General features: G+C 39.2%; 1 protein-coding gene across 2 annotated transcripts in view; it reads left to right on the forward strand.

The window, feature by feature from the left end:
- ZEB1 (zinc finger E-box binding homeobox 1) overlaps positions 1-18573 on the forward strand; it is a gene marked incomplete at its 5' end in the record, with an annotated part of 120602 nt that overhangs the window by 98197 nt on the left and 3832 nt on the right. The window contains 6 exons of one of the 2 annotated variants that reach the window (XM_084279915.1): positions 1576-1638; positions 3180-3341; positions 6955-7157; positions 13592-13697; positions 14861-16671; positions 17834-18014. In XM_084279915.1, coding sequence (XP_084136041.1) covers positions 1576-1638; positions 3180-3341; positions 6955-7157; positions 13592-13697; positions 14861-16671; positions 17834-18014 — 2526 coding nt within the window. The remainder of the gene's footprint in view (positions 1-1575; positions 1639-3179; positions 3342-6954; positions 7158-13591; positions 13698-14860; positions 16672-17833; positions 18015-18573) is intronic. The other variant, XM_084279916.1, reaches the window with a different exon arrangement.

Raw genomic sequence — 18573 nt, forward strand, 5'->3', positions numbered from 1 at the left:
CCTATTTCATAATGGAGAAAAACCTCACAAAGCCTTTTAAAAGAAAATAGTGGGCTTGCATTGTAATTGTTTTTAAGAAATTAAATTTACATTGCATACATCCATCTTACAAATTCTGAACCAAGTGTCTGGTATCATGAGCCAAAATTATAGTTAGTTCACAATCCAGTATTGACCAATAAAATGTACTGCTTGGAGTGTTGGGGTTTTTTTATTAAAGTTAAAGTAAATTTAAGAGTTACAGTTTCCTTTTAATCATATTTCTTGTTTGTGCCTACCTGCAGATAGAGCTTCCACATGTTTTGTTTCTCTGGGATTTTATCAAAGTAGCCAGGATTAACAATCTTTTCCTTTGAGGAAGCTGGTTTTATCTGGGAACTTTAAGTTCTCCTAGAATTTATCATCTTCTGTGTAAAGGACAAATTGGCTTCTCCTGTAATGAAATAGCCGGAATGTTCTGGGGTTTTGACTGGCCAAACCAGAAGATTCTTCCCTACATTGAAGTATAAGGTAGATCCAAGTGTAGCAATTGCCAGTTCAGGTCATAGGAGCTGTGTAGCCTAACCTGGATCGTGTGAGAGTGTCTTTCTACAGGGTAGCTCTGAAGCTCCTATGATTCCCTTAAGTTATGAAATAACGCTCGAATTCCACATACATTGGTGTAGCATACTACTGATAAAGGTGAAAGAAACAACACAGCTTTCCTACACTCCTGCTGTAAGCCAGTTCCTGACAGAAATGCAACCAGTGGCCTTTCAATAGGAACCTCCCAGTCCAGGCTACTCAAATGTAAATTAGAAACCACTTGAGCTGGTCACTGATTTGGACCAACTACCTGTAGTGAGTTAAAACTTCCATCCTTGAAAGCTGCAGCCTGTCAGAAGCTGGTGGAGCTGTGGGGACAGGTAGACCCCTCAGCATTCCTCCTATGGATGGCTGCTATCTGCAGCCTCCTACTAGATATTGATACATAAAGCATTTTTGTAGTGCACAGTGGAACTGAAGTGGGGAGGATGTGTTTAAAATCCTTGTTTGTTTAAGCAGTCACAGCCTATAAGTGGTTTCTAGATGATTTACAAGACAGCGCTAGGTAGCTGTTTGCAGACACTACCAGCAAATCATCAATCATCTCCGAAAACTGCTAATTGGAGAAAATAATGTAAACATATTTGGTTTATGATACTCTGGTTTCCAGAAATAATAATCCTGCGTATCAGCTGCATTTGTAGATAGAGTTACTTAAGTAGCTGACTCTGTATTTGCTGGAGAAACGCATTGTCCCTGTTTCTACCTTCCTTCAAATAATGGTTAGTGTTTAGTATTGCTTCCTTTTAAGGTTTCCTTTCTTTAGTCATGGAAGGTCTTCGTGGTACAACTGATTACACACTGCTGAAATAATGTGGAATCCATATTTCTGAAAGAACATTTTGTTCAAGTGCAGTTCTAAACAGTACAGGCATGGAAAAAATGCTGAAGAAATGACCAATATATTAAGTTGTTGAGGTGCATGTGTCTTTTGTTTGGTAGGTTTTTTAAATATTCATTCTTTTTTTTTTTTTAAATTTACTATTTCAGCTGGAAAAGAAACAAAGGAAATCCTGGGGCCTGAAGCTCAGACAGATGAAGTTGGATGTACAGGTATGTATTGGTTAATCTGAGTCCTTTATTCATAAAGTGCTATTGAATTCTGGCTGGGTGAGTATCCTTGTGAAATCTTTGAAGTTCTTCCACCTCTCTTTATAAACCTCTTTGCTCTTCCACGCTAGAGGTCTTGAACTCTAAAGGATGAGGAAGAATAGCCTGGGCTAGAAACAGACTAGTCCTCAGCACGAGGACTGACTGCAGTGCCCCTGCAGCATCACATCCCCTAATGACTTTACGAACAAGAGGAAAACAAGGAATAGCACTGGTCTTAGGTGTAGTTGTATAGAATACAAATACAAATCAATAGATAGTGTTTTAAACTAATAATAAGTATACCAAAATAAACTTAAGCTAATACTGTATCTTATTATCAGCTCCTTTGTATTAATTATGCAGGAGGCAAAATAAAATGTGTAACTTTGGTTTCAGAATTAAACTAAAATAGGTGCTTTGATGTTCTGTTATTTCTCTGGTTGAGAGAGACATAACATAGCCCATCCAGCTTTTTCAAAGATTTTTATATGTTATTTTTAAATGCCCTTAGTACTAAGTATTAGAAATTATTGGTGTAAGCTGTACTTTTTAGTTGCTATAAGGTCAGGTCCCCCCAAACAAGAACTACATTATGAATTCCATTGCAGTCTATATATGAGAAAACCTCTCTCATGTCATAAAAACATTATGTCAAATTGTAAATTGAATATGCGACTTCACACTGAGAGTTGAATCATAAAACTTCTTGCTATTAAAAATATAGCTCACATTATAGTGGAGGAGATCTGTCATGGTTTAGTGGGCTGTAGGCGCTCTCAGAATGTTCCAGCATGCTAAAAGTAAACTCAGCTTGTGTATTTAGGTACATACTTTGTAACAACTATTTATTGTACAAACATTACATAAAATATTTAATTTTAATTTGTAAAGTTTGAAATACAGATGTCACTTGATTGTTTTATTCAGTTTTAAACCGAAAACTGTTGAAGGATGTTTACTAGTTCTGAAACCCTTTTGATACGTGTTTCCAACACCAGAGAACAAGCCACTCAAAGTTCAAGTTTGCTGTATTTCAGCCGGTCAACTTCTAATTAATTTTAAATATCTTCTGGGCTTGCACTGATGAACAATTCTTAAATAATACTAAAAATTAAAATTAAATTATGTCTTGAGGGCAACAAATTTACTTTCACAAACAGGAGCCCAAACAGTCAGCTGGCCTTCTAACTACAAGGGATAAATCATAATTAATTGAAGATTTTCAGGGAAGTTGAGTTGAACAGCTAAATCTAAAATGATAAAAATGCATGGAGTTGAAAAGGCAAACTGTTGTTTTAGTCAAATTTTAAAATGTCATTATGGCACTGATTCTCAGTTCTAAAACTTCGCTTGTTCCTGCAGTTTAAAGGGCTTGACCTATACTGGTATTTGCAGAGTTTTGAAATCCTTGGACAGGGAGTGATTTGAAAATGTGAATTACTGCATCTTATTTATGTTATTCTTAAACTCTTCATCTCTTGTGTCACGTTTTTCTTTCTTAGTAAAAGAAGATGAATGTGATTCTGATGCAGAAAATGAACAAAACCATGACCCTAATGTTGAAGAATTCCTTCAACAAGAAGATACAGCTGTTATCTACCCTGAAGCACCTGAGGAGGACCAGAGACAAGGCACGCCAGAAGCTAGTGGTCAGGATGAAAATGGTAAATATGCCACCAGTTCAGTTCTTACAAAATAACATTGTGCTAACAACTTGTCCCAAAAGGTCTGCTCTATTTTGGAAGACTACAATACATACACATACAGCTTTAGGGGGGGAAAACTCTCCAGATTTACAAGAGAATGGGATCATCATTGAAAAACCATCATTTGTTTATTTTGTGAAACAAGACATGCACTGGGGTTCAGTTGTATGGGTGCATAAATTATAACCTCCAGTATCTGGAAATAAAAATTCTAGCTCTCATAAATCCATTAATTAGCATTATACAAAAGAACAGAACAGACATTTATATAATAGAACTGAAGAAAGAGACTGTAGCTTTATATAAGAATAATGTAGAGGAAGTTACAACTTTTTTTAATATATATTTCTAAATAAACCTCCCAAAATAGTATATTAGGTGGAAGCTCTTCTGTTAGGTAGCCAGTCCATAAGAGGCTTAGGATTTTTTCCTAAAATGACAGCAGCAGAGAGGAAAAAAAATGTTGTTTATACAAATATGTTTATGTAAAATAAAATAATGACCTGTTGTTATTTTTCTTAATGAATGGCCATTAAGAAATGCAGACTTTCCAATAGACTTTGAAAATATCATATCATCATGAAATGAAGACGGTTCTTTGGAGTGAGATGAGGAGTCATACTTGGTTCATTTCTTCATCATAAACACTGAAGGCATCTTCATTGTAAAATATTTGAAGGCAAAACCTGTTCAGATTGATTTTGCATCTGCACTGCTCTCTGAAGTGTTCAGCTTTCATAACCAAAAACCAGATTGTGTTCCTTTACTGAAGTATTTAAGTTTTGCAAAACCAGCAATGCCCTACATAAAGGGATAGATGTTGTTGTGTTCCAGTCATTTAAAAAAACCCCACACGTAACTGAAGAAAAATGTCCTGGTGCTGTATTACTGTACTGCAGTCTAAGGGAGATCAGTGAAAGGGGTAATGCCAACACTTCTGTTCTGCTGTTTCAGAGATTTTAGCAAAAAAAAAAAGTAAATTAAAATATTTAAGAAATGTAGACTGTGCACAACTGTGTACATGCCTATTTAGATACAGAAATACGGTCTGAATTACTAATATTTTGTGGTTTACTTTACAAGTTTCAAGTTCAATACATGTTCAACTGTAGCATCTTTAAAATTACAATTTAATTAATTAAAGATTTTAATCGTGGTTATAGTGGCATGGATTGTCAAGTTAGGTTTACAGGCTTGCAATATGATTTCCATGTAGTCATAAAAAATACACATTCTTATTAATAATTTAAATTTGCCCAGTAAGTTCACAGGGAAATACTCTGAAAATCAAGATGCTGAATAATAATATTTAGTGTTGTAATCATTTGGAACAGACAGCATCAAAAATATAGTTATATTCACTACATACATGCTTCCAGTTTGGGGGACTGGACAAGAAAAGCGATGGACTTAGAGTCCGTATTGGCTTTGGGAAACCATTGCCATTTTGCTGTTTGCTCCAATGGAAACAGAATTTAAGTTAACGTGCTTCTGACATTTCCACTGAGTTGTGTGTGTGCTGAAATGGCATATTCTTTATGTCAGGTGAATTGAATTGTAGATGGAAAGATTGAAGTGTATTGTGCCTGCATATGTGGGGACGGGTTCATTTTTGGACAACCCAGCTAATCCTGGAAAAGTAGAAAGTGGTAGAAAATACAAAACCCAGTGCAATATGAGCATTACCTTCCCTGCTGCCATAAGAAGTGTAAAAGAACCTGTATGACAGAGAAGGTTTTCAGTAATAACAAAAACTGTTCTGACTCTTCCCTTTCACTGTTGCAAGAACAATGGTACATTCAGTAAAAATAAAGTCAGTATATTCCACTTCATAGACCATATAATCAGTCTGTGGTGATAACTGCTGGAAGAGGTCACAAAGGTAAATAATTCACAAGTACTTTCTAAAGTACTAGTTAGTTTTGTGAGCATTAATAATGCTTGTAGTTCTACAACTTAAAATGACAGCACATACAAATTTGCTCTCTGTGCTTCAGAGCATAAAATGATAATCAGCAAAGACTTTCCACCTTCCTCTCATAATCTCACTCAACACAGTGCATAGGTGCATGTTTTTGCTTCTCATATCCCTTCTTCCTTGTCTGGAAGAGTAGCCCTTGCCTGGAGGAGTAACATGAGCATTGAGGGTTATCAGTCTTAGAAGTTGATATTTTGATAAAATATAGAAAACTCTACATTTATTTAAACACACTTTTATCAATTCACAAAGAAAGATTTTTTTATTAGTCCCTTAAAAATGATTTTTCAAGGATAGAATAAGTTACTATATATGGGGATAAATATCTGTTCATAAGAAGAGATGGAGTTAAAACCTCATAAATGCTGTCTTCTCAAAAATAAACTTGTGAAATTAATATTTAGCTTTGATGTGATTTTACTTGCTGCGGTACTGATACAGAAGTAACTTCATGAAAGCCAGCAGAATAAATTCCATAGATCACCCTAGAATCATATTTATGTCCTCATGTTTCTTCTCTCTCCTCTCTGTCACTTAGACGTATGTCCATCCCACTTTCTGTCCTGCAGATAGTATGTCCAACTAACAGGTCCTACCTTTGTGTCATAGAATCATAGAGTGGTTTGGGCTGGAAGGGCCTTTAAAGGTCAAGTAATCCAACCCCCCCTGCAATGAGCATGGACATCTTCAACTAGATCAGGTTGCTCAAAGCCCCATCCAATTTAACCTTGCGTGTTTCCAGGGATAGGACATCTACTACCTTTCTGGGCCACCTGTGCCAGTGTTTCAACGCCCTCATCGTAAAAAAAATCTTCTTTACATTTGATCTGAATCTACCCTCTTGTCCTATTGGCACAGGCCCTGCTAAAACATCTGTCCCCACCTTTCTTATGAGCCCCTCTTAAGCATTGAAAGGCCACAGTGAGGACTTCCCAGAGCCTTCTCATGTCTAGGCTGAACAACCCCATCTCTCAGCTTTTTACAGAATTGTTCCATTCCTCTGATCATTTTTGTGGTCCTCCTCTGGACATGTTCCAAAGGTCCATGTTTCTAGTAATTCTTTTTGAGTTCTGTTTCTGTTTACAATTTTGTAAATTAGGTAAAGAAGAAAAAATATTCTCTGCAGCTTGGAAATATTGTTTATTCCTCTGGAGTTTAAAAGAAGATGACTGTTAGATGTTTCAGTGGTAGACTCAGATTAGTAAACAGGATTTGAGGATTGTCTGTGATTGAGCTAACCAGATCTACAAAGACTATTAGATCTTAAAGCATGCTCCACAATTTTCAGACCATTTTTTAAACAGAAATACATACATAGAAGATCTAGTGCTGTATTGGGAAGTCTAACAGGCTCACCGAGTTGCAGTTTTGGATATTCATATCACACTGACTCTCTTCAGTGCACACTGGGGCAACGATGTGACATTGCAGTTAATGAGATACCTGTGGAAAAAAAATACCATGGAATCATTAGTCCTTTCATGCAGCTTCACGTTTTCTCACAGTAATATGTGTAAACATAAAGCATGTTTCTTGATGGTAATGTTTGGAACTGAGATTTATGTAAATATGCTGTGTTTCTGCCCTTGGTAGGAACACCCGACGCATTTTCCCAACTGCTCACCTGCCCATACTGCGATCGAGGGTACAAGCGCTTCACCTCTCTGAAGGAGCACATTAAATACCGCCATGAGAAGAACGAAGACAACTTCAGCTGCTCCTTGTGCAGTTACACGTTTGCCTACAGAACGCAGCTCGACCGCCACATGACATCACACAAATCGGGAAGAGATCAAGTAAGTGGCACTTGAATTAAGGATTTATCCCCCTCTGTAACAGTGCTGTGATCTGTTACGTGAGCCAAAATGAACAGAACAAGTAAACTGCTCACATCAGATTATCTCTGTTCTGAAGACTCACTTAAACTTGCTGCTGGTCTGACTTTTTGCATAGGTGTCACAGGATGTTTTCATTCAACTAAGCAGTATGGTTGGGTTTAAATTTTAGCTTTTAGGAATGCTTGGTTGCATTTATAGGGCATTAGATGATTTTTTTTCTGTTCATTGGCTAACATTGCATAAAAAATTTGATTTTAATCTCATATCTTACATTTTTCTTTCATAAATCATGTTTAGCTAATTCAAAATTTACTGTACCCATGTTTTGCCTTTAAGAAACAAATTATTGTGTCGATTCATTTGTTTGAACACAGTTTTTCAGTGCAATCCATGTTATAAGACAATATTTGAAAAAAAATGCATAAAATACAATCTTTCAGTACTAAATGAAGCAGGGAAAAGGGCTAAAGATATTTTGAGCTTGTTTTCTGAGGTTCATGGTCTTACCTGAGGGCATGGTTCCCTTCTATGAGTTAGCCATCTCATCACTATGGGAGGTCCTGAGATTCTGTTCCACTCTCCCTCTGTTTCTTTTCTTCTTTTATCCCTACAATTTCCTGTCATCCATCCCCGCTTATGCCTCTCCATATCTTATCAAAGGCACCTGAGGCTGAGGAACCAACTGAAACTCACTGAGATGGTCAGGAACTATCCAAGGAGAAAGATACAGATTTTCCACAACCAGGCTAGAGAAAGGCTTGAAGATGTTCCCTTCTGAGGACAAAATAAAAAGACTGACGCTCCCCAGAGAGGAAATTGGAGAGAAATACCACAGAAAATGCAAAACAGTGACTACTGGAAGGAATGTAAAGGGAAGGGTACTACAGTAGTTCCTGCAGCTCCAAACCAGCAGATCTTTCATTAACCCAGAAGGCTATAATACAGAGTAAAGGAGATGGTTTTTACACCTTCTACAAAATATCTCTAAGTCCAAGAATTTTAACAGGCAATTTATTACACATTTTATACCTGTGCTTACATTCACTGGTAAATTAAATAGGAAAAATGGTACTGAAAGTATCGCCCATCCTGCTGCAGGGATTTTACTGTCTCACAGCGTTTGGAACAACTTCACCAGTGTATTCTGACGTGGCAGTTCTTCCTTACACAAATATATTTCCCATGATCAGTCCATTTCTGCCTTGCTCTCTTATTGCCTTGGCTTCCACTTGAAAGTCACTGTCGTGTTATATACATTTTATATTTCTAGTGATAAAAATCCATGAATACTTTTGATGTAATGCGTTTTTGTGAGCTACAACACTTATTTCCAGTTTTTCCAACTAGAAACCTAGAAACAGAAGAATAAAGTAGTTGGGCAGGCTAGAAGCCTTTCCCACAATTGCATACAGTTTCAATGAAAAGATAAAAACTACCAAGTAGGCAAGCAATCTCGGAAGAATTGCTACAAAGTGAAGCTTAAATTGTATTCCTGCAGATATCATAGAATCATAGGGGTTGGAAGGGACCTCAAGAGATCATCGGGTCCAACCCCCCTGCCAAAGCAGCTCCCTAGGACATATCACTCAGGCGTCCACATGGGTCTTGAATATCCCCAGAGAAGGAGACTCCACCACCTCCCTGGGCAGCCTATTCCAGTGCTCTGTCACCCTCACTGTGAAAAAGTTCTTCGCATGTTGGTGCGGAACTTCCTATGCTCCAACTTGCAGCCATTGCCCATATGTTTTAATGGGTTAATTGCCCACATGTTTTAATGGGTCGGTACTTTTGAAGGTACTATTGCTTTTGGTAAATGCTGTTTCTATGAAGTATGTGGAATTCAATATTTGAGCAATTAAGTGTGGTTTTTCTCTAGACCTGTAGCCAAAATCAAAGCTACAATTATTAGATACTTGATAAATGTAAAATATCTATTTGTTTGTGTTACTGTAACAAAGTTGTCCTGTCTTCAAAGTTGACTCGATGGGCACATACAACCTCCTGGTTGTGGATCTGAAGCAGCTGCATCTTGAGACCTGAATGTCTTATTCTTAAAGGACTTCACCTGCAAGTAGATTATTTGGATAATTTTGTGAGCTGGTCAATGTCCAGCATGCGACAGTTTTGTAATTGTTCTGTACAAGGAAGCAATGAGCAAAGATACTGTCTAGTGCAGTGAAGGCAGTGGAAGAGGATGTGGTATATGCACTGTGCCACCCACTGAGGAAGAGTGAAATATGCCAAACTGCGGCTACTTCTGTCCAGAGGAGAGCTGAGAGCCATGCTGCACCTTCTCCTTCATCCTTACTTTCTCCCCATCCTTGGTGTCCCTCACAGTTCCCCTAGCTGTTACGACACCACTAGCAGTTGGTAGGAGTCAATGCTATGTATGTATCATCTGCTTTCACATGCAAAGCACCAAAAAAGATCTTAAGTCTGAATTAAGTGCTTCTTGTATTTGTTTCCTTTTTCTTCTTGTCGATTTACAAAGCACCTGCAGGTACTCTGTTAGAATTTTCTATTGCCACTGAGAAATGGTAGTTCTTGAAGACCATGGTCAAAATCATCTGTGAGAAAACCCTGATGAACCTGTAATACCTGTCTTCCAGATAATGGGAATCCTCAAAAGTTAATTAGTTCTGGTTTTCTTGTATTGTCATGGTTTAACCCATCCAGCAGCTAAAAGCTACACAGTCGTTCATTCACTCCCATCCCGTGGGATGGGGGAGGGAATTGAAAAGGGGGGAAAAAAAAAAGGAAAAAGCCAAAACTTGTCAGTTGAGATAAAGACAGTTTAACAGGACAGAAAAGGAAAATTATTATGATGATAATAATAATAGCAGAATATACAAAACAAGTAATGCACAGCACAGTTTCTCACCACCCAAAGCTAGTTCCTGAGCTGCGATCCCACCTCCCAGTCAACCTTCAGGTTTATCTGCTGAGCATGACACCATATGCTCTGGAATATTCCTTTGGTCAGTTGACCTGTCCCAGCTGTGTCCCCTCCCAAATCCTTTTGCACTCCCAGCCATCACACTGGTGGGGTGGGGTGAGGAGCAGAAAAGACCTTGGCTCTTTGTGAGCACTGCTCAGCAGTAACACAAACACCCCTGTGTTACCAACACCATTTCAGCACAAATCCCAAATGCAGCCCCATACCAGCTACTGTGAAGAAAATTAATTCTCTCTCAAAAAGCCAGTGGCTGAGAAGGGTGGATTAGAAGTGAAGTAGATTAGAAAGGGTGTGGTTACCAGCTCAAGAGAGGTTCTCCTTCCCCTCTACTCTGCCCTGGTGAGGCCACATCTGGAATATTGTGACCAGTTCTGGGCCCCTCAGTTCAAGGAGGACACAGAACTCCTTGAAAGAGTCCAGCACAGGGCCACGAAAATGATTAAGGGAGTGGAACACATTCCTTATGAGGAGATGCCAAGGGAGTTGGGCCTGTTTAGCTTGGAGAAGAAGAGACTGAGGGGTGACCTCATCAATGTCCATAGATATGTAAAGGGCGAGTGTCAGGAAGTCAGAGCCAGGCTTTTCTCAGTGATGTCCAATGATAGGACAAGGGGCAGTGTGTGCAAGCTGGAGCTTAGGAGGTTCCATGTGAACATAAGGAAAAAGCTTTTCACTGTGAGGGTATCGGAGCACTGGCACAGCCCAGAGAGGCTGTGGAGTCTCCTTCTCTGGAGACATTCAAAACCAGCCTGAATGGGTTCCTGTGTGACCTAATCTAGGCGATCCTGCTCTGGCAGGGGGCTTGGACATGGGGATCTTTAGAGGTCCTTTCCAACCCCTAACATTCCGTGATTCTGTGAAAAGTGTGGTCTTCAGTCCCAAAGCACAGTAAGTATTTGATGCAGAGGGTGTATCAGTGGATGGCTACAGACCTTCATGCTGATGCAAAGTGTTCTTTGAATGCTGCATTTAATTCTTTAATGAGCAGAAATAGTTATGTACTATATGTACTATGACACATCAGCGGCACAAAAAATGTGGATTTAACAGTACTGAAAGAGGGGAAACCATTTCTATCTGAGAAGATGAAGGTAGAAGTATCAAAGATGGTACTTCAGAAAAGAGTTATGATTTCTCAGTTTTAAAGTTCTTCAGAAGTAACTCTGAGGATGTCCCAGATTTATGTAAAAGTATAGGACAGACAGCAAGAAAGCTGAACAAATATTAAAAATACAAACATTAAACATAACTACAAGTATAAATAGAAATATAAAGAAGATAAGACCAAATAGATGGACACATTGCCCAGCAGAAAGTTGAGAGCAGCTCTTAAGCTATGACCAGGAAAACTCATTGAAAATTTGATAAGAGAAATGTGGGCTTCCACACCTTGGAAGCAGAACACTGACTTTTAAAGTCTGGAGCAGAAACATTTCTGACAGATTGAATGCATGCACTAATATTTAGTATGAATATTTATGTAGTCCAGCATCTGCAGTAGCTGTATATATGGTGAGATCCTTTAACTTGCATAATCTCAAATCAAACAGTAGTAACTGATTCTCTGCAGGCTTAAGTAAATCCTGACACTGTCCTCTAGACTCACTGAAGTTGGATCACTAAAGTGAAATGCAGTGAGTCAGGCACAATCACCTAGAACATCATCTTCGAGGGACTTAGTCAAACAAAGATGAAAAGCCATGTGGACTAGCAAAAGACAGCTGACAAACCCAGGAATAGGGGTCAAGTGCTAATCTGGATAAACCAGAGTGGAGACCTCACTGCAGAGCCTGGGAGGGGGCGGGAAGGAGCCCACCCGGAGGAGGGTGGGAGCAGTATGTGCTGAGAGGCAAAAACTGCATCTTAACCAAATGCTTATCCCAGGGGAACTGGTGAATTAGAGTACTTGGAAGCAATTTAGGCTTTCTTGTTTCTACTTGTCTTGTGTTAGCGTCTGCGTTGTGTAAAGGAGGACAGGGTGCAGAATGGGGAGGGTTGATAATTTGGACAGTGTATCTGATAGCAGAGTGCTCAGACTTTGGTGCAGCAAACTGCACGGCTGTGGGTTCTTCAGATCCAGTGGCACAAATCAGAAGAGGAACATCATCCTGCCTGTTGATCCATCTCTGCGTCTCGAGCGCAGATCTTCAGCCCCTGGTTGCCTGGTCTGCACTCGGGGAACAGCCTCAGCCCTCGGGGAGCATCTGCTCCCAGTGCTGCCGGCCACAGGAGACCAGAATTAGGTGTGGGAGCTCCCCACCACCGTTTCCCACCAGAGGAAGTTACTGCATGTCCGCCGGTTCGTGGTAGCTGCCCGTAGGCAGGCCGCTTCCCCTGAGGACATGAATAGCTCTATTACTGAGTTTATGAAAATACTTGCCCCGGTTACCAAAAATCTGCAGCTGCATCCAAGTGGTGGTAGAGCATCTTTTTGCACAGTGAGCTCTACTTAAAAAGGAGCTGCTGTTTTGTTAAATAAACAATTTGTTTGACCAGAAAAAAAATTTAATTCCTCCATTTCATGTTGGTAATTGAGCTGCCTCAGCTTCCAAAATTTTTTTGTTAGATCTATGAACATGTATTTTCAACATAGTTTGTGATGAAATTCTATATCTCATGTATACATGTCATGTATATACTACATATATTTCCATGTCTGTCTTAGCTTTTTCTTTTTTTAAACTAATATAACAATAATGATAAATTAATTTGGAGCTTAACAATAAAAGCTTTCACAAGGCAAAATATAACAACAAAGCCCACAGAGCTTCAACACAAAAACAGTGAAGAGGTTTGACGTTGTGTACTTGGGAAATCCATCAGTATTATTTATCTTAATGTAGTTTTTTGCATTTATTTTGAGAATTATTTGTGACTGAGAGTGCCTTTGTTGTCACTGAGCCATCTTCTCTTGAGCAATCCTGTGGCACCATTACATAGAGGAATCCAAGGCCAATAGTAAGCGCTGGAAGCATGTAAATGGAAAAATCAAGTCAACTGATTAAACTTTAAACAGGCTTTTATATGCTTTAATGTTTCTCTATCCTGCGTGACATATTCTGTGGGTGGTGGGCTTGGGGTTTTTCTTGGTTTTTTTTTTGGTCTTCACAAGTAGAATTAGCATGCATCCTGGAACTTCTTACTCACATAACATGTCAGAGCGAGCTTCTTCTGAGGCTAGGAAAATATATATATTTGGGGTTTGGTTTGGTTGGGTTTTTTTTTTCATTTTACTGTACCAGATACACGTGGTTCAGTTTTAACCTGGCTTCTAATTTTTTTCTTTTTCATGCATAACGCATACCACCTTCAGTCTCTTAAAATTATGGTTGATTCTTTTCAGTTTTGTGTTGCATTTTCTCTGTTACAATATGAAAATACAAGAGGTTTTTCCAACGTGCTGCCCTATGCAATAATTGTGAATTCTTTCTTACAGAGGCATGTGACACAGTCCAGTGGTAATCGAAAATTCAAGTGCACTGAATGTGGAAAAGCTTTTAAATATAAACATCACCTAAAGGAGCACCTACGAATCCACAGTGGTAAATAAAACAAGCATTTAATTGTGTAGTAATGTTGCCATTTCTGCTCTTTATAACTCTGATGTAATATCAGTCTTGCAAGTCTAAGTTTAAAATCCTAGTGTTTTCCTCCTTCTTCCTCTGGGGCTCTGTAAGTGCTGACTGCAGCCTTCAGCTGTGTGCAGGAAATATGTAAGGTAACTGAAGAGGATTTCCAGTTGCAGCTTAAGCTCTGACTGTTAAGGAAAACTTCACCTGTAGCAGAAGAAACAGGGTGTCCTCCTGGTCTTTTTCATTGTCTGTTTTTTTCCTCAATGCTTGTAGACCACTTGGCATGTTAGGGGTCTTGCTACAAATTTTTAATTGATAATAATCAGGACATAACAACTGTGCTTCCTACTGTCTGTGGCTTTGACTTTATTGAAATATGATATTAAAATAGCCTCAGGTCTGGAATTGTCGTGTATTTTGGCCCTTTCCTTTGCCTCTGTAGCACAGACCCCCAGAAAAGCCAACTCCTGGCTATGGGTGTAACAATTACATGGCTGTGTGCATCTTCCTGGCAGTCTAACCCCACGTTCTTCTCTAAAGGCAAACATCCATCTGTCTTCTGCATGTGTCTCATTTTCCTTTACTTAAACTTGCCCTGTTTTTATTCAGCTGATGAATATTGTAGGAAGATAGGGATGTATGGTATTTAAGCTTGACGCAACAAGATGTGCTTAGCTCCTTATATAAATATGACTTGCATTTATGGCATTTGTATTTTTCCTTTGGTTAATCATACTCTATTTTTTTCCAATTTTAAGTAGTTTATGCAGCTTCTGAAGTTAGCAGTGGTGCTACTTGAATGGAGTTTAATGGAATCTGCAAGTATTGTGCAGACGCATTCATGTGATATGTAGACAGTTACTGGGAATACTGGAACACATCATGATCATGTGGGCTCCACCCTATATCTATTAGTGGATCCCAAACTTATCAAAGAACCCTAGGGTTAGAGCTATAGATGACGTAATTACTCTTACTGTTCAATTCATGGTAAAGGATTTTTTTTTCCCTAGGGCCCATTTTGAGAAGTCATTTGGATATATCATTTTCTAATTACTGTTTCTTTATGAAGTCACACTGTAATGAAGTAAACAGCTGCATATGCCTTTTTTCTTCTTTTTTGTTATCTTTAGGAGAGAAGCCATATGAGTGCCCAAACTGCAAGAAACGTTTTTCCCATTCTGGTTCATACAGTTCACACATCAGCAGTAAGAAGTGTATTGGTTTGATGCCCGTGAATGGTCGAGCTCGGTCAGGGCTCAAGACGTCTCAGTGCTCCTCCCCTTCCCTTTCTGCATCACCAGGTAGCCCAGCAAGACCACAGATACGACAAAAGATAGAAAATAAACCCTTGCAAGAGCAACTTCCTGTTAACCAAATTAAAACTGAACCTGTGGATTATGAATTCAAGCCCATAGTGGTTGCTTCAGGAATTAATTGTTCGACCCCTTTGCAGAATGGGGTTTTTAGTGGTGGTAGCCCATTGCAGGCAACCAGTTCTCCTCAGGGTGTGGTGCAAGCTGTTGTTCTACCAACAGTAGGTCTGGTGTCTCCCATAAGCATCAACTTAAGTGACATTCAAAATGTACTTAAAGTGGCAGTGGATGGTAATGTAATAAGGCAAGTTTTGGAAAACAATCATGCTAATCTTGCGTCCAAAGAACAAGAAACAATCAGCAATGCACCTATACAACAAGCTGGCCATTCCCTCATTTCAGCTATCAGTCTTCCTTTGGTTGACCAAGATGGGACAACCAAGATTATCATCAACTACAGCTTGGAGCAGCCAAGTCAACTTCAGGTTGTTCCACAAAATCTAAAAAAAGAAAACTCTGTTCCTACAAATAGTTGCAAAAATGAAAAATTACCAGAAGATCTTACGGTGAAGTCTGAGAAAGATAAGAACTTTGAAGGTGAGACCAATGATAGCACTTGTCTTCTTTGTGATGACTGTCCAGGAGATCTTAATGCACTTCAAGAATTAAAGCACTATGAAACGAAAAATCCTCCTCAGCTTCCTCAGCCCAGTGGAACAGAAGCTGAGAAGCCCGACTCCCCTGTCCCATCAGAAACTGGGGAGAACAACTTATCTCCCGGTCAGCCACCTTTAAAGAACCTTTTATCGCTCCTAAAAGCCTATTATGCATTAAATGCACAGCCGAGCGCAGAAGAGCTTTCAAAAATAGCAGATTCGGTAAACCTGCCGCTGGACGTGGTCAAGAAGTGGTTTGAAAAAATGCAAGCTGGACAGATTTCTGTGCAGTCTTCTGGACCATCTTCTCCTGAGCAAGTTAAATTAAGCAGTCCCACAGATAATGATGATCAAGCAGCAACTACAAATGGAAGCGAACCCCAGAACAGCACAAATAACTCACAAAATCCTGTCAGTACCACAAAGCCTCAGACTCCACCGGGCGAATCAGCTCTGAATGGTTCGCGCAGCAGCACGCCATCCCCATCGCCACTAAACCTTTCTTCATCCAGAAATTCACAGGGTTATACGTACACGGCAGAGGGTGTACAAGAAGAGCCACAAATTGAACCTCTTGACCTTTCGCTACCAAAGCAACATGGAGAAGTATTGGAACGATCTACCATAACTAGTGTTTACCAGAACAGTGTTTATTCTGTCCAAGAAGAACCTTTGAACTTAACTTGTGCAAAAAAAGAACCACAAAAGGACAACAGTATTACAGACTCTGATCCTATTGTAAATGTAATCCCACCAAGTGCCAATCCCATAAATATTGCTATACCTACAGTCACTGCCCAGTTACCTACAATTGTTGCCATTGCTGACCAGAACAGTGTTCCATGCTTGAGAGCTCTCGCTGCCAATAAGCAAACCATTTTGATTCCACAGGTGGCTTATACATACTCTACTACAGTTAGTCCTGCAGTTCAAGAAACACCACCAAAACAAGCCCAAGCCAATGGAAACCAGGTACTTTGTCCCTGCATTCCTGTATGTTGTGTATGATGTATTCATTCTGTATCCATGCTAAACTAACAGAAAGCTGTCAAGATATAAATAAAAATGTAAATAGAAGCAACCAGGTTTATTTGGCTCAATTGTTAATGGGAAACAGAAGTTACTGTTAAGTCCACTGCAAAGCTTATTAGCTCAGGCAGCTTGAGGCCAGACTGACAGAAACTCTGTAGTTCTGTGTGTGGACAAGTCAGTTCTTCGCCATATTCAGCCATTCAGAAGCGTCTTCTCAGACATTAGTGCACAGTATTTTAAAGACAGTCTCATTCTGATCAAAAAAACAAAGTAAGGCCACGGCTTGTGTTTCTTCCTGGCCCTGTATCTCTTCTTGCTCCACATCCAGAAAATAAACTCTTTGGAACTTTTGGCCACTCCCTCCACGTTGCTCTGCTTTCTTGGCTTGCAGAGCAGCTGAATTCATTACACCATAATGGCACTTTAAACAAAATTCAGATGTATTATCAATTGAAATTTGGGTTGGTTTTGTAGCTCTTCTTCATCTGCCATTCCTCTATCCTGCCCTGTTTCTCCCTGGGTACATCCAGATGTGATTTAATCAGTCAGGCCTCCTGAGAAACACCCGTGCATGTTCAGGTAGGCACAGAGCAGAACAGAAAAGCGGCTCACGTAAAGACTGAGCGTTTCTAATTACATCTTCAGAATTGGCTGTTTGACATTTCATGCAGGCTTCGGTGTTGCCAGAGACCGAGTTGTTTGTATGCTAAAGCTTATGAGCCAGGCACCATGGCAGGCAGCTAACAGGCACATTTTTGTATTCAGATTTGATAATATATAACAAAATTAACTCGGTGTGTAGTGATACTGCTGACATCCATAGAAAATACTCTGCTTCTTACAGGTGAGCTTCAGTGCTTAAAATACTTAGAAATAAAGTAAAATCAGACCCAGTGAGAATTCTGCATCTGTATGGTGGCAGTGACCGCAAAGTAGAGCGAAGCAGCAAAAGATTTGTTTTACTAAGTCAAAACAATTTTGTTTGGCTGTTTACAGAGTTGAATGAGAAAAATACTGCAGCTTCAGCTTACATTTTATAATCTGCATGCTTCATCAGTGCATTTTTTTATTGAACTCAACCTTTTTTGTGATTTTTCTTAAGGATGAAAGGCAAGACACTAGCTCAGAAGGAGTATCGAATGTAGAAGATCAAAATGATTCTGATTCAACACCCCCAAAGAAAAAGATGAGAAAGACAGAAAATGGGATATATGCATGTGATTTATGTGACAAAATATTCCAGAAGAGCAGCTCGTTATTGAGGCATAAGTATGAACACACAGGTACGTAGTAGGAAAACCAGTTTCAGATCATTTCATTGGTAGTGTGTAATTGATAATCTTAACTGGAATCCAGTTCTTGGAAAGTGTAAGGAAATGTAATAGTCCTTCTTGTCATCTGTGCTGAGCTGTCTTTAGAAATCTCTGTTTTATATATTGGTTCAGCAGAACTGCAATTCTTTGTTTCTTTAAATTTGTGAAATCTGGACCCGAAAAGAAGAAGGGGAGTTCCTTCCATCTGGCTCATGGGCAATCATCTGTGAGCCACAGCCTGTAACCAAGGACATATTATTCCTAGTTTGCCTTGCCTGGTTATAAATTAAGAAAAATTAAATATTAAAATTATAAATTAAGAGAAAAGGATAATCTATGATACTTTACATGAAAGGCAATGTGTCTGTCTAGCATGAAGGATTTTCAGATTGAGCCACATTTGTAATGATCTGAGGTTAACAGCTATTAATTAGACATGGAATCTAACCCCAAAAGAACACTGTTTTGCCTTTGATCTTTATTTTAATTTTTGTCATTCCTTTTGGCTCCAATTCTGGTATCTTTGGTT

Source organism: Gallinula chloropus (assembly GCF_964237585.1).
Source record: "Gallinula chloropus genome assembly, chromosome: 2".
In the NCBI taxonomy this organism is placed as follows: Eukaryota; Metazoa; Chordata; class Aves; order Gruiformes; family Rallidae; genus Gallinula; species Gallinula chloropus.